We start from the raw sequence: 20,859 nt of genomic DNA, 5'->3' as shown, positions 1-20,859 counted from the left end.
GAGGCCTTCATGAGAACATCAGAAGAGCCCCGCTGGGTCAGACCAGTGAGGGTCAATCTAGTCCAGCATCCTGCCTCACACAGTGGCCAACCAGTCCTTCTGGAGGTCCAACAACAGGGCATAGAGACTGAGGCCTTCATAAGAACCTAAGAAGAGCCCTGCTGGATCAGACCAGTGAGGGTCCCTCTAGTCCAGCATCCTGTCTCACACAGTGGCCAACCAGTTCCTGTGGAGGTCCAACAACAGGGCATAGAGGCCGAGACCTTCATAAGAACCTAAGAAGAGCTCTGCTGGATCAATAGCCACAAGGGATAGATAGGAACTCTCGGTCTGGGACAAGCAATGCTCTGTAGTCTTGGTGCTTGGGGGGGGGCAACGGTGGAAGGGCTCCTAGTGCCCTGGCTCCACTGCTGGACCTCCTGATGGCACCTGGTGTTTTTGGCCACTGTGTGACAGAGAGTGTTGGACTGGAGGGGCCAGTGGCCTGATCCAACACTGGCTTCTCTTATGTTCTTATGTAAAAGGCTTGGTTCGTCTGTGGCAGGCATGACTCCTCTGAGAACAAAGCTGGGTATCTCAGAATGGGCCACTGGCTTGGGTATGATATCATGTCAGTTGCAGTGCCAAGCAAGAACGGAACCAGAACATCCTGAGCCGTGCAATTTCTAGACACACACACACACACACCCTTGCTTTTGGCATTAGAAGATACGGGTAACACGGTGTCAGGCAGAACTCACCTGAAACGAAAGCTAGGAGCCTCAACATCGGCCACTGCGACAGGGTGACGGTGGGACTTGCTGTGCCCCAAATGAAGGGAACTGGACTGTGCTGGCACAGATTAGCTCCACGACATCCCTCTGCTCAGTCTATTCCCAAGAAGTCAGGAAAGTGTCAGCAATGCCAACAGGGAGGGCGGGGAAATCATTTCTCTCCCTAGCTTGTCAGAGCCAGTGTGTGTGGGGGGGTGTCTTAGAAAATGGGACGGTTGAATAGAGAAGAGAAAATGTGTTTTGTTTAAATTCCCCTTCCCCACCGCGGCCTCTTGTTTGCAACATCTCTGGCCAGCTGCCTTGGGTTTGCCAGCTCGTGGGCGGGAAATACCGGAAGATTTGGGGGGAGGGCGACCTCTGTGGGGTACACTATGGAGTCCACCCTGCCCAGTATCCGTTTCCTGTCGCCTGGCGATCAGTTCTAATTCTGGGGCTTTGGGAATCCAGCTAATACATTGTGAAGACCTTGGGTCCTGGTATCAGAGAGTCAACATGGAATGTTTCCTTCAAGGGTCGATAAGTAGTAATTGATAAGAACTGGGATGGCTACATGCCCAGATCAAGCAAATATCGTGAAACGAATTGTTGACATTGCGCAGCGTTCGTTAGCGTGTGAGCGATAATAGGAGAACTTTTTCTAGAGAAATTACTACAGCAAACATTTTTGCAACTTATCTTTATCGGCTCTTCGTTATTTTTGTCACGGATGTTGTTTTCGGAATCCCACTTCCTCCCGTGATCTCTCATTTTTGGCTTCTACCACTGGGAGGTTGACAACTCTCAATGACTCAATGTACACGCCCAGATAAAGTTCTAATTCTGGGGCTTTGAGAATCCAGCTAATACATTGTGAAGACCTTGGGTCCTGCTATCAGAGAGTCTACATGGAATGTTTCCTTCAAGCGTCGATAAATAGTAATTGATAAGAACTGGGATGGCTACACGGCCAGATCAAACAAATATTGTGAAACTAATTGTTGACATTGCGCAGCATTCGTTAGTGTGTGAGCGATGATAGGAGAACATTTTCTAGAGAAATTACTGAGCCGCCCCTTGAAGCATCACAGCCCTTTGCCTCTCTGCTTTGGAGCTCCCTTGTGCAAGCCCCCCCCCAGCCCCAGCAAAGAGTGGGCTCCAGCTTCAGATGCCCTCCCTCATGCAAAAAGCAACAGTTCCTCCCCCGCCCCAACACACTCTCTCTCTCCCCTACACCTCTTTTCCTCAGTTTTTCCTGCCAGCCGCTTTCCTCCTTCCCAGGCAGGGATTTCCCCCTGCCTCCTTCTGTCTCTGGGGCTGCAAGTGGAATTCATTCCCAAGGGACACAGCGAACCCTTGAAGGCGGGGGGGGGTGCCTCTTGAGAACATCTAGACTGACCCGCTTAAGAAAGTACTAGAGCAATGAAGAAATAGCAGAGTGTAAGCCATGGAGAGTGAGTGCCTTCTCTGCCACGCCCCTGCCACCTTCTGACTGGGATATAAAGGCTCGGGGATATCCATCTGATTAAGGGAACTTTGACTCTCAAAAGCATAGACCCTGGAAATCCTGTTGGTCTTTAAGGTGCCACGGGACTCAGATCTCACTCTTAAGAAAGGCAGCATGCTTCAGTCAAAAAAGCTAGCGTGACAAGCAGTGTTCCCTCTAAGCTGAGTGAGTGTGAGCCAGCTCGCAGTTTTTTAGCCTCCGGCTCAGACACTTTTGTCTTAGCTCAGGAAGGAGGGGCTCCAGAGCAAAGTGATTTACGCAGCAGCCAAATCGCTCGCTCACAACTTTAATGCCTATAGCTCACAAAGCGGGATTTTTGCTCACAAGACTCCACAGCTTAGAGCATTGGTTACAAGGTTACTCGTCCTCTTTGACTGTAGATTATATCAACACAACAGAGAGATATTTATAAATCCCATCATAAAATCACATCCAGGGCGTAGCAGGGGACTCTCCTTTCAATTTTGTTGGCAGATAAAAATCTGAATATTACTCGTATGGTGGCTACATTTGGCTGGTTAGCCTATTGTATCAAGAGAGAGTGGAGGGACCATAATTAACCTGTTAAATTTGATTTTTACTTGATCCGTACTTTGAATTTTGTAAATATTTTTAATGTTTTAATGTTTATAATTTATATTGTCATACAATACACATTATTTTATCATTGCTTTGATAGCTGTTATATTAACTGTATTGGTTGTGTTATGGTCTTTGACCGCAATAAACTTATCTTATCTTACAAGGGCAATACGCCTCAAATGACTGGCTGGGTTTGTGGCACAGCTAAAAGACGTCCCTGTGTGTGCAGCAACTTCCTGCTCCAAATCGTCCAACACCTTCTTCAACTGTCAGTTCTCAGCATTCATTTCTTCACTGACTCTCTCGACAGAAATCCGTTTGAACTGCCTGTCACTGGTTCTCAGAGTCTCTGCTAGGCATTATCTGTATCATTACTCCTGTTCTGCAGATGGTGCATGGGTTGCCCATTTGTTAGTGAGTTCAGTTTAAGGTTCTGGCTCTCCCATGCAAGGCTCTTCATGGCCTCGTGGGACCACCCCTCTCCCTATGCTCCATCACAACCGCTTCGCTAATCTGAGCAGGGCATTCTGCAGGGGGCACCCTGCCAACGGGCAAAATGAACAACTGCCCATACGTGTGCATTCTCCATTGTGGCCCTCGCCTTGTGGCATGGCATGCCAGTTTGGTGTCATGGTTAAGTACGCGGACTCTAATCTGGGGGAACCGGGTTTGATTCCCCACTCCTCCACTTGCAGCTGCTGGATGACCTTGGGCGAGCCGTAGTTGTCAGAGCTGTTCTTGAAAAAGAGCAGTTTCTGTCAGAGTTCTCTCAGCCCCACCCACCTCACAGGGTGTCTGTTGTGGGGAGGGGAAGGGAAAGGAGTTTGTAAGTCGCTCTGAGACTCCCTTGGGTAGTGAAGGGCAGGATATAAATCCAGACTCCTCCTCCTCCTCTTCTTCTCTGCCAGTGAGCAGACTCTAACCTGGGAGAACCGGGTTTGACCCCCCACTCCTCCACATGCAGCTGCTGGTGTGACCTTGGGGTCAGTCACAAATCCTTTCAGAGCTGTTCTCTCAAGGGCAGTTCTCAGGAGAGCTCTCTCAGCCCCACGTGCCTCACAGGGTGTCTGTTGTGGGGAGGGGAAGGGAAAGGAGTTTGTAAGCCGTTTTGAGACTCCTTCGGGTCGTAAAGGGCGGGGGATAAATCCAATCTCTTCTTCTTCTTCTTCTGCCAGAGGAGGTCAGGAAAACTTCCGCTCCCCCTGGCTTTTCCGCAAAAGTATGCTACACTGAATTATTCAAGAAGGCATTTCTGTGCAGGTAATAAGGCCGCACAGTACAAAATGGTTCACAAAATTGCTTGGATAAATGATTGGGACTTGTGGTCTGCTGCTGTGTATCGCGTATTGTAAGCACGGTCGTGTTCTGTAATTTCTGGAGACCCAGCTGAGCTCTGAGCAGGAGCAGGAGGTGAGTGGTTTTTTACTTGCTTTCAGCTGAGAGCTGAGGATTTTGGTGGGAGAACTGGTTTCTTTTACTTGCTTTCAGCTGAGAGAATTCAGCTAAGGATATTTTGTGGGAAAACTGTGTTTAGCAGTGTGTGGAAGCACTTAGAGTTCTTGCAGAGTCCTGGCTGATTGAGTGTGGGAGAGGAACGGGCATTGTTTGACTGGGATTGCCTGTAATTGAGAGGAAGTGGAAGGGGCATTGTTTTGCCTGTGATTGAGTGCCTGGGTGAATTTGAATTTGAATAGCTGCTGCCTGACCTCTGCTGGGGGAGGCCTCTATTTAAGGAAGCACCTTGCCAGAGGCACGAGCCTCTGGCACGAGCCGAAGGGCGAGCTAAAGGGCTCTTTGCCCGTGGCTCTTAGCCCAGGGACTCTTGGACTAGGGGCTCTGTGAGACACCCAAGAAGAGGCAGAAAGTGAAAACCCTAGGCTCTTTGTTTTCCCCATAAAGTAATTTGACTTTGACAAGAAAAAACACATAAATACAAAGGGATTTAAAAGGGGGATTACATTTACTTATTTTAAAAGAATTATGAAGCCAGAATGCCAGCAGAAGGTTGGGGGCTATCCAGTGTTTTGCACAGAGTGTCACATGTATGACTATCTGCCCACCGGGCAGAAGTCTTGGGTGTGTGCTCGGTGCAAGGAGCTCCTGGTTCTCAGGGAACGTGTGTGCTCCCTTGAGGCCAAGGTGGCTGACCTGGAGAAGCAGAGACAGTCAGCTAGGCGCACAGAAAAGACTCTCGGGGACTTGTTAGCTTCGTCCCACTCTGGATCTGGCAGCCCCGCTGCTGTCAGGGAGCATGAGGGTCTAGGGGAAACAGGGCACCATGCTGAGGATAAGGGGAATGTGCCCTCAGAAGGGACCTCTTCCCCAGCTGGTGAGCGGCTCTCCTTTTGCACCAAGGAACCATCCCTGAGCAGGGTGGGAGGGGGGCTCTTGGTAGTGGGTGATTCGATCCTTAGGCAGGTAGACAGCTGGGTGGCGAACCCGCGTACTGACCGTATGGTGACTTGCCTGCCTGGTGCGAAGGTAGCGGACATTACGCGTGTTTTAGATAGGCTGGTAGATAGTGCTGGGGAGGAGCCAGTGGTCGTGGTGCATGTCGGCACCAACGATGTGGGGAAATGCAGTCGTGAGGTCCTGGAGGAGAAATTTAGGCTGCTGGGCAGGAAACTTAGGTCCAGGACCTCCAAGGTAGCCTTCTCAGAAGTGTTACCTGTTCCACGCGCAGGGCCGGAGAGACAGGCAGAGATCAGGAGTCTCAATGCGTGGATGAGACGATGGTGTAGGGGGGAAGGGTTCAGGTTTGTTAGGCACTGGGATACTTTTTGGAACAAGAGGGAGCTGTACAGGCGAGACGGTCTCCACTTGTCCCGAGAAGGAACCAGGCTGCTGGCACTTAAAATCAAAAAGGTGGCAGAGCAGCTTTTAAACTGAATATTGGGGGAAAGCCGACAGGAGATGAAAAGTCTCTGGTTCGGGTTGGCTCATCTGAGAGAGGTGAGGGGGTACCGGTTGCTTTTCTACAGGGAGGTGGATTGAAATTGTCCACAGAGGCCATGGCTGGTGACATGGACTGCCGGACAACGACTCGAGATAGCAAGAGGAAGGATGCAGGCTTAACTTGTAAGGGAAATTACAGCTGTTTCTATACAAATGCTAGAAGTGTCCGAGGTAAAATCGGGGAGTTGGAGTGCTTGGTGTCGGAGGGAAAAATAGACATTGTGGGTATTTCTGAAACTTGGTGGGATGAGGAAAATCAGTGGGACACAGTGATTCCCGGTTATATATTATATCGGAAGGATAGGGGGGGAAGGGTTGGAGGTGGGGTAGCTCTGTATGTCAGAGAGGGTATAAAGTCTAGAAAGATTGAGAGGCTAAGTGAATTGGATTCGCTTCTGGAAGTTCTATGGGTTGAAATAGGGGGGCCAAAAGGAAACTTAACACTGGGAGTTTGTTATCGCCCACCAGATCAAAAGATAGAGGAGGATTATAAAATGATGAATGCCTTAAAGATAGCAACTAGACAAAAACACTGTGTAATAATAGGTGATTTTAACTACCCACACATTGATTGGGTCAATATGTGTTCTAGCCGGGAAAAAGAGATTGAGTTTCTAGACACTCTAAATGACTGTGCTATGGAGCAGATGGTCACGGAACCTACCAGGGGAGAGGCGATCCTTGATTTGGTCCTAAGTAACACTCAAGACCTGGTGAGAGATGTAAAAGTGATTGCACCGCTTGGGAACAGTGATCATAATGTTGTTGAGTTCAACATTTGTACAAATAGGGAATTGGCCAAAAAGACTCACACAACCATTTTTAACTTTAAAAGGGGTAATTTCTCTGATATGAGGGGACACGTGGGGAGGAAACTGAAAGGAAAAGTAGAAAGGGTCAAAACAATTGGGGAAGCTTGGGATCTATTTAAAACTACGATCCTAGAAGCTCAAAAAATATATATTCCGCAGGTTAGGAAAGGCACAAACAGGTATAAGAAAAAGCCTACATGGTTAACAAACAAAGTAATGGAAGCTGTAAAAGGTAAAAAGGATTCCTTTAAGCGGTGGAAAGCTAGTCACAGTGAGGCTGATAAAACGGAACACAGGCTATGGCAAATAAAATGCAAGTCTGTGGTCAGGCATGCAAAAAGGGAATATGAGGAGCATATAGCAAAAAACGTAAAAACCAACAATAAAACTTTCTTCAAATACATTAGAAACAGGAAACCAGCCAGGGAGGCAGTGGGGCCCTTGGACGACCAAGGGGTAAAAGGAGTATTGAAGGATGATAGGGAAATGGCTGAGAAGCTAAATGCATTTTTTGCCTCCGTCTTCACTGTGGAAGATGAGAAGTGCTTGCCCACTCCAGAACCACTGATTTCAGGAGGGGTGTTGAAAGACCTGAGTCAGATTGAGGTGACGAGAGAGGAGGTCCTAAAACTGATAAACAACTTAAAAACTGATAAATCACCAGGCCCAGATGGCATACATCCAAGAGTTCTGAAAGAACTCAATTGTGAACTTGTGGATCTCCTGACAAAAATATGTAATCTCTCCTTAAAATCAGCCTCCATTCCTGAGGACTGGAAGGTAGCTAATGTCACTCCCATCTTTAAAAAGGGTTCCAGGGGAGATCCGGGAAATTACAGGCCAGTCAGTCTGACGTCGATACCGGGTAAATTGGTGGAAACCATTATTAAGGAAAGAATTAGTAGGCACATAGATGAACAAAACCTATTGAGGCAGACTCAGCACGGTTTCTGTAAGGGAAGATCTTGTCTCACTAACCTGTTAGTGTTCTTTGAGGGGGTGAACAAACATGTGGACAAGGGGGATCCAATAGATATTGTTTACCTTGACTTCCAGAAAGCTTTTGATAAAGTTCCTCATCAAAGGCTCCTAAGCAAGCTCAAAAATCATGGGATAAAAGGACAAGTCCTTTTATGGATCAAAAACTGGCTAGTTCATAGAAAACAGAGAGTGAGTGTAGGTGGGCAATTTTCTCAGTGGAGGGTGGTAAGCAGTGGGGTACCGCAGGGATCAGTACTTGGTCCACTGCTTTTTAACTTGTTCATTAATGATTTGGAGATGGGAGTAAGCAGTGAAGTGGCTAAATTTGCGGATGATACGAAGTTGTTCAGGGTGGTGAAAACCAGTGAGGATTGTGAGGCACTCCAAAGGGATCTGTCAAAGTTGGGCGAGTGGGCGTCAACATGGCAAATGGGGTTCAATGTGGCCAAGTGCAAGGTGATGCACATTGGAGCCAAAAATCCTAACTATAAATACACGTTGATGGGGTCTGAACTGGCAGAGACAGATCAAGAGAGAGATCTTGGAGTTGTAGTAGATAACTCACTGAAAATGTCGAGACAGTGTGTGACTGCAATAAAGAAGGCCAATGCTATGCTGGGGATTATTAGGAAGGGTATTGAAAACAGATCAGCCAATATAATAATGCCCCTATATAAATCAATGGTGAGACCTCATTTGGAATACTGTGTGCAGTTCTGGTCACCACACCTTAAAAAGGATATTATAGCTTTGGAAAAAGTGCAGAAAAGAGCAACTCGAATGATAAAAGGGTTGGAACACTTTCCCTATGAGGAACGGTTAAGGCGCTTAGGGCTCTTTAGCTTGGAGAAACGACGACTGAGGGGTGACATGATTGAGGTTTATAAGATTATGCATGGGAAAGAGCAGGTAGAGAAAGAGGTACTTTTCTCCCTTTCTCACAATACAAGAACTCGTGGGCACTCCATGAAATTGCTGAGCGGTCGGGTTAGAACGGATAAGAGGAAGTACTTCTTCACCCAAAGAGTGATTAACACTTGGAATTCACTGCCACAGGAAGTGGTGGCGGCTACAAGCATGGACGGCTTCAAGAGGGAATTAGATAAGCATATGGAGCAGAGGTCCATCAGTGGCTATTAGCCACAAGGTATAGATAGGGACTCTGGGGCAAGTGATGCTCTGTCATCTTGGTGCTTGGGGGGGGTCAACAGTGGGAGGGCTTCTAATGTCCTGGCCCCACTGGTGGACCTCCTGATGGCACTGGTATTTCTGGCCACTGTGGGATACAGAGTGTTGGACTGGATGGGCCTTTGGCCTGATCCAACATTGGCATCTCTTATGTTCTTATGTTCTTATGTTCTGTGCCGCTCAATGTGTCATGTGAATACTTACGCTCGGCTCCAGTTCTTTCTGCTTGTCCCAGACGTCGACAATCCTCCCGCTTTGCTTTTTGGATGTCCCGTTGTGTTTGATTGTACCAATTCCCAGGGCTATTTTTGGGCAGGAACGCACAGGAACGGAGTTCCGGCTGGCTCCCAAGTTGGCCACGCCCAGCAGGAACTCATTAGCATAATAGGCCACCCCCAACAGCAGGAACTCATTAGGATTGGCTACAGTTAGGGCTGTGTGGCCTAACATCCAAAAAGCCCTGGGTTTTGACAACAAACAAGGTAAAGAGAATACGAAGCAAAAGGTGGGTGTGGCTGGATGACCACACTTCTGGTAGCATGGGGGTGTGGCCTAATATGCGAATGAGCTGTGCTGTCAGGGGTGGGGCCTAATATGCTAATGGGTTCCTGCTGTTGGGTATGGCACAAGGTATGCCAGTGAGTTCCTGCTGGGCTTTTTCTACAAAAAAAGCCCTGCCGATTCCCTACGCGTAACCTGTCTTCAGGCAGACTAGGAATAAGTTAAATTTAAAAAGAAAAATAATCAAGATGAAATAAAACATAAAGAGGCGGAGACAAGTGCCCATTGACAGATCTTTATTCACTTCCGCTAGTCACAGACTGGATTGAACACTGCAGGGGCAGATGACTGCAAGAGAGCGGCCTGTGGGACCCCCTCCCCCCCCCCTCCCCAGTTTTTCCCCCCATCAGAGCAGCAGCCGGGGCTGCAGAGCTGGGAGGTCCTCTCAAGGCCTCCTTGTCTGACCGCCCCCTGAGCAAAGACAGAAAACTGTGTTCCTCAAGCAGCGCTGTTGGTGACCTGTCTAATTGTTTCTTGGAAACCACCGTGAAATGAGGCCCCAGGACTTCTTTCTTTTGGGAGCTCACCCGTCCCTGCGTCTGTCTGGCTAGCTTATGCCACCTGACCTCCCTTTGGGCAGAACAAATAGAAATATATACAAGAAGAGAAGGGAAGAGTGGTGGGGTGGGAGGTTGGTCGAAGTGGCCGGTCCGGGCCTCTCTTTCTGCAGACCTGAACACGTGCATCCCTCGCCTCTGATGGCAGTTTGCATTCTACTCGCTGGCACGTGGGGGAACGGAACCAAATAGCCCTCACGTTCGCCGTCCTTAAATGGGGTTGCCAGCTCCCATGTAGGTGCAAACCAAAGAGAGAGATCACAGGATGGAAGCTGAAAGGAAGCAAACAACTGTGATGTTGTTGTTGTTCAGTTGCACAGTCGAGTCCAACTCTTCACGACCCCATGGACCAGATCCCGCCAGGCCTTCCGGTCTTCCGCCGTCCTCTGAAGTTGGCTCAATTTCATGTTCGTTGCATCGGTGACACTGTCTAACCATCTCATCCTTTGCCGTCCCCGTCTTCTTTGACCTTCAATCTTTCCCAGCATCAGGGTCTTCTCCAGTGAGTGCTCCCTTCTCATTTGGTGGCCAAAGTATTTGAGCTTCAGTTTCATTATCTGGCCTTCCAGGGAACAGTCAGGGTTGATTTCTTTTAGGATTGACTGATTTGATCTTCTTGCAGTCCAAGGGACTCTCAAGAGTCTTCTCTTTGGCACTATGCATCACAACTGTGATGCATAGTGCCAAAAAAAAAAAGGTTCTTCACCAACTTGTAAATTCTTTTTTCAGTATTCAGTTTACTGGAAGCAATTCAAACGCCATCGACACCAACGAACCATGAATATTACATCTCGTTTCGTGTATACCTTTATCAAAGTGGGTGTCGTTGAAATACCTACATAATGTTAAGCCAGTTTGGTGTGGTGGTTAAGTGCGCGGACTCTGATCTGGGAGAACTGGTTTTGGTTCCCCACTCCTCCACTCACAGCTGCTGGATGACCTTGGGCAAGCCATAGTTCTGTCAGAGCTGTCCTTGAAAAAGAGCAGTTTCTGTCAGAGCTCTCTCAGCCCCACCAGGGTGTCTGTTGTGGGGAGGGGAAGGGAAAGGAGTTTGTAAGCCGCTCTGAGATGCCGAGTGAAGGGCGGGGTATAAATCCAATCTCATATTCTCCTCTCCCTCCTCCTCCATTTGGCAAACACTCTAGTCATATCTCATAGTCACATTCATCAAATCCATTTGTTGTTGTTCAGTCGCACAGTCGAGTCCGACTCTTTGCGACCCCATGGACCAGATCACGCCAGGCCTTCCTGTCTTCCGCCGTCCTCTGAAGTTGGCTCAATTTCATGTTCGCTGCATCTATGAGACTGTCCAACCATCTCATCCTTTGCCGTCCCCGTCTTCTTTGACCTTCAGTCTTTCCCAGCATCAGGGTCTTTTCCAGTGAGTGCTCCTTTCTCATTTGGTGGCCAAAGTATTTGAGCTTCAGTTTCATTATCTGGCCTTCCAGGGAACAGTCAGGGTTAGGGACAGGGTCAAATCCATTAGTGTGATTTGATTCATTTGATTCGCACTAATGGACTTGATGAATGTGACTATGAGATATGACTAGAGTGTTTGCCAAATTGATTAATATTATATAGGTATTTCAATGCTTTGTTGTTGTTCAGTCGCACCATTGAGTCCGACTCTTCGTGACCCCATGGACCAGATCACGCCAGGCCTTCCGGTCTTCCGCCGTCCTCTGAAGTTGGCTCAACTTCACGTTCGTTGCATCTATGACACTGTCTAACCATTTCAACGCTACCCACTTTGATAAAGGTATACACGAAACGAGATGTAATATGCATGGTTCGTTGGTGTCAATGGCCTCTGAATTGCTTCCAGTAAACTGAATACTGAAAAAAGAATGTACAAGTTGGTGAAGAACCTTTTTTGGGGGCGCTATACATCATGGTGGTTTGCTTCCTTTCAACTTCCATGTAGGGCCTGGAGATATCTCGGAATTACAACTGAGCTCCGGATGACAAAGATCGAGTCTCCCGCACAAGACCTTGCTGAGGTCCCTCCCCAACCCCCCCCCCCAAAAAAAACATCCAGGAATCTCCCAAATCAGAGTTGGAAAACACTACCCCTCAAGCAGGGTAGGGAAAAACATTGAACATTTCCAGGCACCGGCATCAAAGTGGTGTGTAGAAAAAGGAGCCTCTTGTGTTCAGCTCCTATCATATGAAAAGTGTGTGAGAACTTAGCACGTGAAGCTGCTTTCTACTGAATCAGACTACTCAGAGCGGCGGCAGCTCCCCAGGAACTCAGGTAGAGGTCTTTTCACATCACCTATCGCCAAATCCTTTAACTGGCAATGCCGGGGATTGAACCTGGGACCTTCTGGGACCTTCTGTATGCCAGGCAGATGCTTGACCACAGCCCTTCACAATCTTGTGGAAAGTTCCCCTGCACAAGCCCCTTTGCAATGCAGGTGAAATGTGCAAGAGCCATTGAGCAGGATCCTGCTTCCTTGGACAACTCACCTTCTCCCATGGCAAAGCTCTTTGACTTATCCTCACCAGCGTGGAAAAGGACCAGAGGTCATTTCGGGGGGGACCTCAGGGGATGGCAGTCCCCCCGGGTGAGGTATGGGGGGCGGGGCACATGACGAAGCCCCGCCCCCTGCTTCCGGCCGCCCCGCTTCCGGCCCTCATTCAGCTAGGAGGAGGCAGGAGAAGAGGGAGGGTACGTTCCTTCCTCCCTGCCTCTCCCCACCCCTGCCTGCCTGGGGCCAGGGAGGGACTTCCTTCGAGGGGCTTCCTCACACTCCCGCCAGCCTTGCAGGTCCACCGTTGGGCCCCTCATGGGGCTCGGCAGTGGAGCTGCAAGGCCGGTGGCGGCGGCCGGGACCGTTGGGGGCGGGGTGTGTGGCCTTATGACACACTTCCGGTGATGTCAGGGGGTGTAGCATATGCTAATGAGTTATGCTAATGAGTTCCCCTAGCTCTTTTTCTACGAAACGACCCCTGAAAAGGACAGAGCTTTCTTGGGTGTTCAGGGTCTGACGGGCTGTCACACTCGGAAGTCAGGAAGTTAGTTCTCCAGACCACTCCGAACAGAGTTGCACCAACACTTGTGAACAGTCACGAAGCTGCCAGTTTGGTGTCGTGGTTAAGGGGGCGGACTCTAATCTGGGAGATCCGGGTTTGATTCCCCCACTCCTCCACTTGCACCTGCTGGATGACCTTGGGCAAGCCATAGTTCTGTCAGAGCTGTTCTTGAAAAAGAGCCGTTTCTGTCAAGAGCTCCCTCAGCCCCGCCTACTCATAGGGTGTCTGTTGTGGGGAGGGGAAGGGAAAGGGGTTTGTAAGCTGCTCTGAGACTCCCTTGGGTCGTGAAGGGCAGGGTATGAATCCAGCCTCCTCCTCCTTTCTGTAAATGATATGACTATATAGAGCCAGTTTGGTGTAGTGGTTAGGAGCACGGACTCTAATCTGGGAGAACCGGGTTTGAGTCCCCACTCCTCCACTCACAGCTGGTGGATGACCTCGGGCAAGCTGTAGTTCTGATAAGAGCTGTCCTTGAAAAAGAGCAGTTTCTGTCAGAGCTCTCTCCACCCCGCCTACCTCACAGGGTGTCTGTTGTGGGGAGGGGAAGGGAAAGGGGTTTGTAAGCTGCTCTGAGACGCCTTTGGGTAGTAAAGGGCCATGGGGTATAAATCCAGTTTCTCTTCTTGTACTGACTCAGACCCTTCGTCCACCAAGGCCAGTCTTGTCTACCCTGACTGACGGCAGCTTCCTAATTGTCTCCAGCAGCAACTGGAGATGCTGGGGATGGAACCTGGGACCTTCTGCATGCTAAGCACAGGCTCTGCCACTGAGCCACGGCCCCACCCCGACTCACGTGGTCTGCCCGTATGCCTTTGCAAAGCTCAGCCTAGCAGCTTCCCTGGCTGGTACAACTGATGACTTCCCCCAAAGAGTCTCCAAATACAACTATGGGCCACTTCTTACAAAGCACTTTGTATCCAGAATACCACCTTCTTTGGGGGTCTGGTACCCAGTCAGACAACCTCACTAGTCCCGGACAGCTCTGTTTAGTGGGTGATGCTGAAAAATACGCAGGTGTTTGTGATACTTCATTGCAGGGAATTGCCCATTTTGACATAAGTAAAGGTAAAGGTTTCCCTTGCTTGAAAGCCAGTCGAATCCGACTCTAGGGATGTGGTAAGGTAAAGGTAAAGGTTCCCTTGATCGAAAGCCAGTCTAATCCGACTCTAGGGTTGCGGTGCTCATCTCCGTTTCAAAGCCGAAGAGCCAGCGCTGTCTGAAGACGTTTCCGTGGTCATGTGGCCGGCATGACTAAACACCAAGGCGCACGGAACGCCATTACCTTCCCACTGAAGTGGTCCCTATTTATTTACTTGCAATTTCTTGCTTTCGAACTGCTAAGTTGGCAGGAGCTGAAACTAGAGACGGGAGCTCACTCCGTCATGCGGCACACTCGGGTCTCGAACTGCTGAACTACCGACCTTCCACAGCCTGCAGTTCAGCGTCTTAAAGTCGAGGCACATGGAACGCTGTCACCTTCCCACTGAAGCAGTCCCTATTTATCTACTTGCAATTTCTTGCTTCCGAACTGCTAGTTTGGCAGGAGCTGGGACCAGAGACGGGAGCTCACTCCGTCTTGCGGCACACTCGGGTCTCGAACTGCCGAACTACCGACCTTCCAGCCTGCAGTTCAGCGTCTCAACCAGTGGCTTCTAAATTTTAGGCGGGGGTCCCAATCACCAGACCCCCCCCCTCAAGAGTCGTGTCCGCCACTTCTCCTGAACTCCCAGTGTTCTCTCCTGACTACTCATTTTCATGCAAAGATGCCTCCAGCTTGTGGCATTCCTTTTGAAGGCGGGGGGCCAAGCGTCTGAACCCAATCCGGTGGGTCTTTCTCAAAAGCTCCTGGAGACTTGGCCGGTGCCCTGTGGGGTGGGCAGGGTGGGGTGGGGCGAGAAACAGTCAGTTATATTTACAATATACAGTCATATATTCCATAGCAACACAGGTCAATACTAGCAAGTTAAAACGGTGAAAATGGCACCCCTTGGAGGTTTCGTTTTACAAAGCGAGAGAGAGAAAGAGACTCCCCAGGGAAGGCTCGCGAATGGGAGGAGTAGCCGGCAGTGCAAATGTGGGGGGCAGGGGGGGGGGTAGACAGGTGCGGCTTCTCAACATGTCTTTTAGAGCTCAAAACGTCGAACCGAATTCACCCGCAGCGAAGCGTGCGAGACCCTGAGTCCGTTTCTGGAGACCCTAGAGATGTCCGAAATGTCGCGGAGACGACAATCCTGCCTGGATCCAACCAGTGGCTCCGGGGCGGGTCTAGTGGCCGTCTTCCTGGAGACCAAGCCGCCTCCCACCCACCCACATGGGCACCACCAGGAGAAGCGGCCAGCATTAGCCCACTGGGCCTCCTCTGTCCAGATGTGGCTCCGTTTTGTCCCCGGAGTCCCAGGAAAAAAAAAAGCCCACGGTCCATTCGGGGGAGCACTGGCAGTTAAAACGAATGGGACGTTTAAAAATACATATCTACATGGCCGACGGAAGGGGACGGTGTGGGCGCTGGGATTCATGCGGATGCCGGTGCCTCTCGTCTGTGGCGTTTGTTTTACCGTGGTTCGGCAGCAACCGGGCCCCAAAAGGCTGTGGCCCTGGAGGCGCGGCGTTCCCACCGCCTGATGGGACAGGGAGAGTGTGCGGAGGTGTGGATGCCTGTGCGGGGAGAGTGGATGAGGGAGAAACCCCGTCGGGCCGTCCGGGGCCCTGACTGTGAGCGCCAGCCAGTCTAGAGGGAGCAGGCCGCGTCGCCGCCGTTGTCGTCATCCACGGACCGTTTCTTCAGCTCCTTGCCCGGCTTGTGGTGCTGGTGCTGGTGGTGGGGGTGGGCGCCGTTCAGTTTGCTGTGGTCAGAGAGCTGCCCCCCCATCCCCTGGGTATCCTGCAGGTGCCCGGCGGGGAAGCTGTGGCGGCGGGGCTCGCTGACGTCTTCGGGCGGCTCTACCCGCAGGTAGGCCTTCACCTTGTGGTGCCGGGCTTTGCCGTCGCTGAAGTCGATGACCCGGCACTCGTAGGTCCCCTCGTCCGTCGTCTTGACCCGGGAGAGCCGCAGCTTGTGGGAGATGTTGCTGCCGACCACTTTCACCACCTGCCGGGGAAGAAGGGGAGAGCTGAGCGAGGGGGGATTTCACGCCGCAAGTCACCTCCACGGGAACGCTCCTCTGACACAGCCCGGACTCCAGCGCCAGACGCGCAAGAGCACTGGAGTTGCCAACCTCCGGGCGGGGCCCAGAGAGCTCTCCCACTTTTACAACTGATCTCCGGACTACAACGATCGGTTCTCCTGGAGAAAGTGGTGGCCTTGGGAGCCATGCCCCCCTCTAAACTGTAGAGTCTCACGAGCAAAAAATTCTACTTTCTGAGCTTCTGGCATGGGAATTGTGAGTGAGCGAATTGGCTCCCGCATACGTTGGTTTGCCTTGGAGCCATCCCTTCCTGAGCTAAGTCAAAAACCTGTGAGCTGGAGGCCAATGTTCCCTCTAAGCTGTGGGGTCTTGTGAGCAACAATTCTACTTTGTGAGCTACCGGCATTAAAGTTGTGAGTGAGCGATTGGGCTGCTGCATAACTTAATTTGCTCTGGAGCCCTCCTTCCTGAGCGAAGACAAAAATGTGTGAGCTGGAGGCTAAAGAACTGTGAGCGAGCTCACACTCACTCAGCTTAGAGGGAATACTGCTGGAGGCTAAAAAGCTGTGAGCTGGCTCACACTCTCAGCTTAGAGGGAACACTGCTTGGAAGGTGGGCTCTGTATAAAGTTGCCAACCTCCAGGGGGTCGCTGGAGATCTCCCTCTCTTACAGCTGCTCTCCAGGCAACAGAGAGAAGAAAATGGCAGCTGCAGATGGTGGCGTCTGTGTCCTTAGACCCAGCTGGAGTCCCTCCCCTCCCCAAACCCCGCCATCCCCCGGCTCCACCCCTAAAATCTCCAGGTATGTCCCAACCTAGACCAAGCAACCCCAACTCTATGGCGTTAAACTTGTTGAGATCCCTCCTCTCCCCAAACCCCGCCCCCTCCAGACCACGCCCCACAAATCTCCTGGCATTGCCCCGCCCTGAACTGGCCACCCTGTGACCATGGAGGAGTCTGACAAGAGCAACAGGCCACAAGCACCGTGTCTTGTGGGGACAATGCTCCCCCTAAGCTGTGGAGCCCTGTGAGCAGGAATTCTACTTTGTGGGCTCCTGGCATTAAAGCTGTGAGCCAGCGATTTGGCTACTGCGAAGAAGAAGAGGAGGAGGAGGAGATTGGATTTATACCCGGCCCTTCACTCGGAGTCTCCAACCGGCTTACAAACTCCTTTCCCTTCCCCCTCCCCACAACAGACACCCTGTGAGCAATGCTCCCTCTAAGCTGGGGAGACTTGTGAGCAAAAATTCTACTTCGTGAGCTACTGGCATTAAAGCTGTGAGCCAGCGATTTGGCTACTGCGAAGAAGAAGTGGAGGAGGAGGAGATTGGATTTATACGCTGCCCTTCACTTGGAGTCTCAGAGCGACTTACAAACTCCTTTCCCTTCCCCTCCCCACAACAGACACCCTGTGAGCAATGCTCCCTCTAAGCTGGGGAGACCTGTGAGCAAAAATTCTACTTTGTGAGCTACTGGCATTAAAGCTGTGAGCCAGCAATTTGGCTACGAAGAAGAAGAAGAAGAAGAAGAAGAAGAAGAAGAAGAAGAAGAAGAAGAAGAAGAAGAAGAAGAAGAAGTAGTAGTAGTAGTAGTAGTAGTAGTAGTAGTAGTAGTAGTAGTAGTAGTAGTAGTAGTAGTAGTAGTAGTAGTAGTAGTAGTAGTAGTAGTAGTAGTAGTAGTAGTAGTAGTAGTAGTAGTAGTAGTAGTAGTAGTAGTAGTAGTAGTAGTAGTAGTAGTAGTAGTAGTAGTAGTGCTCTGACAGGACTATGGCTTGCCCAAGGTCATCCAGCAGCTGTGAGTGGAAGAGTGGGGAATCAAACCCGGTTCTCCCAGATTAGAGTCTGCGCACTTAACCACTACACCAAACTGGTGTAGTTTGTTCAGGTGCTCTCCTTCCTGAACTAAGGCAAAAATGTATGAGCTGGAGGCTAAGAAACTGTGAGCTAGCTCACACTAACTCAGCTGAGAGGGAACACTGGTTGGGGACCCCTGGTCTAACCAAAGAAGATACTGGGTAAGGTTGCCAAGTCTGGCTCGGCAGTTTCACAGAGGTTTTTTTTTTGGGGGGGGGTGCTTTGGAAAATCAGAGGGTTTTTGTGGGGAGTTCCTAGGGTTGCCAGCCTCCTGGTGGGGCCTGGAGATCTTCCACTTTTACAACTGATCTCCAGCTGACAGAGATCGGCTCCCCTGGAGAAAACGGCTGCTTTGGAGGGGGGACTCTGTGGCATTGTACCATGCTGAGGCCCCTCCCCAAACCCCGCCCTCTCCCCGGTCCCCCCCCCAAGTCTCCAGGTATTTTCCAACCCAGACCTGGCAACCTTAGAAATGCCACAGTGGATGTAACCAATGTTGCCTCTAAGCTGTGGAGTCTCGTGAGCAAAAATCCTACTTTGTGAGCTATTGGCACTAAAGTTGTGAGCGAGCCATTTGGCTCCTGCATAAATGAGTTTGCTCCGGAGCCCTCCTTCCTAAGGCAAAAATGTGTGAGCCGGAGGCTAAAAAACTGTGAGCTGGCTCACCCTAACTCAGCTTAGAGGGAGCACTGGGTGTGACGCCGCGGAGTCCAGCCTCTGACTCCGGCATTTCCTCCAGCTGTAATCTGGTTATATGCTCTGTAATACAGCTCACTTCTCCGTAAGACCTGAGGAAAGTCGCACCAGAACCAACAGGTTGAAATTAAATCAAAGGAGTTTTCGGTTTAACATTAGGAAGAACTTCCAGACAGTTAGAACAGTTCATCAGTGGAACAGGCTTCCTCGGGAGGTGGTGGACTCTCCTCCTTGGGAGGTTTTCAAGCAGAGGCTCGATGGCCATCTGACAGCAATGCGGATTCTGTGAACTCAGGCAGATCAGGAGAGGGAGGGCAGGAAGGGTCACCTCAGTGCTTAGTTCTAGTGGCCTTTTCTTACATGCCCAGGGAAATTGCTGATCGCCACTTTGGGGTCAGGAAGCCATTTTTCTCCAGGCCAGTTTGGTTGGAGATCCTGGAAGCTTTTTGTCATCTTCTGGGCATGGAACAGGGGTCACTGGGGGTGTGGGGGGGAAAGGTATTTGCAGGGCTTTTTTTGTAGAAAAAGCCCAGCAGGAACTCATTAGCATAATAGGCCACACCTAACAGCTGAAACCCATTAGCACATTAGGCCGCACCCCCATGTTACCAGAAGTGTGGTCATCCAGCCACACCCACCTTTTGCTTCTTATTCTGTTTACCTTGTTTGTTGTCCAAACCCAGGGCCTTTTTTTGTAACAGGAACGCCTTTGCATGTTAGGCCACACACCCCTAATGTAGCCAGTCCTAATGCGTTTCTGCTGTTGGGCGTGGCCTGTTATGCTAATGAGTTCCTGCTGGGCGTGGCCAACTCAGGAGCCAGCCGGAACTCCGTTCCTGTGCGTTCCACCCCCAAAATAGCCCTGGGTATTTGTGAATTTCCTGCATTGTGCAGGGGGTTGGACTAGATGACCCTGGAGGTCCCTTCCAACTCTCTGATCCTGTGATTCTATGAATTTCGCCTTGCCTGTCTTGTGCCCATCTGGATCCCGCATTCTCTGAAACCTCCCTACAGATCTACACAGAAATGCAAGGCATGTTGACTTCCTAACACAGGCCTGTGACCTCACCCCACCTTGACAGGAGAGCTCCGGGGAGGAGAAAGTCAGCCCCTGCCAGTATCCTCCCTTCTCCAGTTCCCCCTAAATGGATGGTTTTGAGCCCTGCGGATCCCATTAAGGGGCCCTTCAGCCCACAGGCCCCTCAATCACGGGAAGATTAAATCCCGGCCCTTCTCCAACGCAATGTTTTCCAAGATCGATGCGGAATCACACAAGCTAATTAGCTTTCCTACCAAATTGATTCGCTCTCAGTATTTATCACCTAATGAAATTTAAGACTTACTCACTAGCCGGGGCAGCGGCTGCTCTTATTGGGCTCGGTCAATAAATCAGCTTTATTACCCTACCTCGAGGCCTCTGGCTCTGTTCCCTATAATCACGCTGGATGTTAAAGGCCATTTTTCTCCTTTGCCTCCGCCACCTTTGTTAGCTCGAGATTTTATGGTGTTTAGGTAATGGGTTAGGGTCACACACAAAACTGCCCGCTTTCTGAGAGAGCTGCGTGACGGCTGTGGCGGATCCGAGCATCCGGGCAGATTTACGAGAGCGCCACTTGGAAATGGCCTTTGCTGCAGTCTTAGCTTTTAAGAAGAGAGGGAGCCGTCCAGAGAGCAGACTGCCACCCGCAGGAATGGAGCTCTCTGGGTGCTCCCAAAACCAGCAGAGGAAACGGCAGTCTACTAGAATCTGTACCTGACCCGAGCCACCTTCAGGGAGCCCAGGGGTCATTTCCTGCAAGAGCGCACAGGAGCGGAGCTCCGGCAGTAAAGAACCCAGGGGGCGGGCACATGCAACAAGCCCCGCCCCCTGCTCCCAGCAGCTCTCAGTCAGAGCAAGAAGCATAACTTATTTGCATATGCCACACCCCCTGACATCACCAGAACTCACTAATGAGTTATCCTAATGAGCTCCTGCACCTCTTTTTCTATGAAATGACCCCTGAGGGAACCCCCCCCCCCTTTCAGGGGGACAGAAGATCCTTCGATTACATAAGCCACACTGACTAGAAGCAACATCACTTATTTTGGTACTAGATAAAGGTAAAGGGTTCCCTTGCTCGAAAGCCAGTCAAATCTGACTCTAGAGATGTGCGCATCTCCGTTTCCAAGCCGAAGAGCCAGCACTGTCCAAAGACTTCTCCGTGGTCATGTGGCCAGCATGACTAGACGCTGGGACGCACGTGGAGATGGTAGTTCC

General features: G+C 50.6%; 1 protein-coding gene across 1 annotated transcript in view; it reads right to left on the bottom strand.

Annotated features, from left to right (window-relative positions):
• Window positions 1-15,656: 15,656 nt before the first annotated feature.
• Window positions 15,657-20,859, bottom strand: part of VSTM2L (V-set and transmembrane domain containing 2 like) — a 131,111-nt gene continuing 125,908 nt past the window's right edge. Inside the window, 3 exon segments of the mRNA XM_015422788.1 lie at window positions 15,657-15,729; window positions 15,731-15,771; window positions 15,855-16,016. Coding sequence (XP_015278274.1) covers window positions 15,657-15,729; window positions 15,731-15,771; window positions 15,855-16,016 — 276 coding nt within the window.

Source organism: Gekko japonicus, unplaced genomic scaffold, assembly GCF_001447785.1.
Source record: "Gekko japonicus isolate JY-2015 unplaced genomic scaffold, Gekko_japonicus_V1.1 scaffold1179, whole genome shotgun sequence".
NCBI classification, from domain to species: Eukaryota; Metazoa; Chordata; class Lepidosauria; order Squamata; family Gekkonidae; genus Gekko; species Gekko japonicus.
The sequence above is the reverse complement of the archived record's forward strand: the minus strand, read 5'-3'. Positions and strand labels throughout refer to the sequence as shown.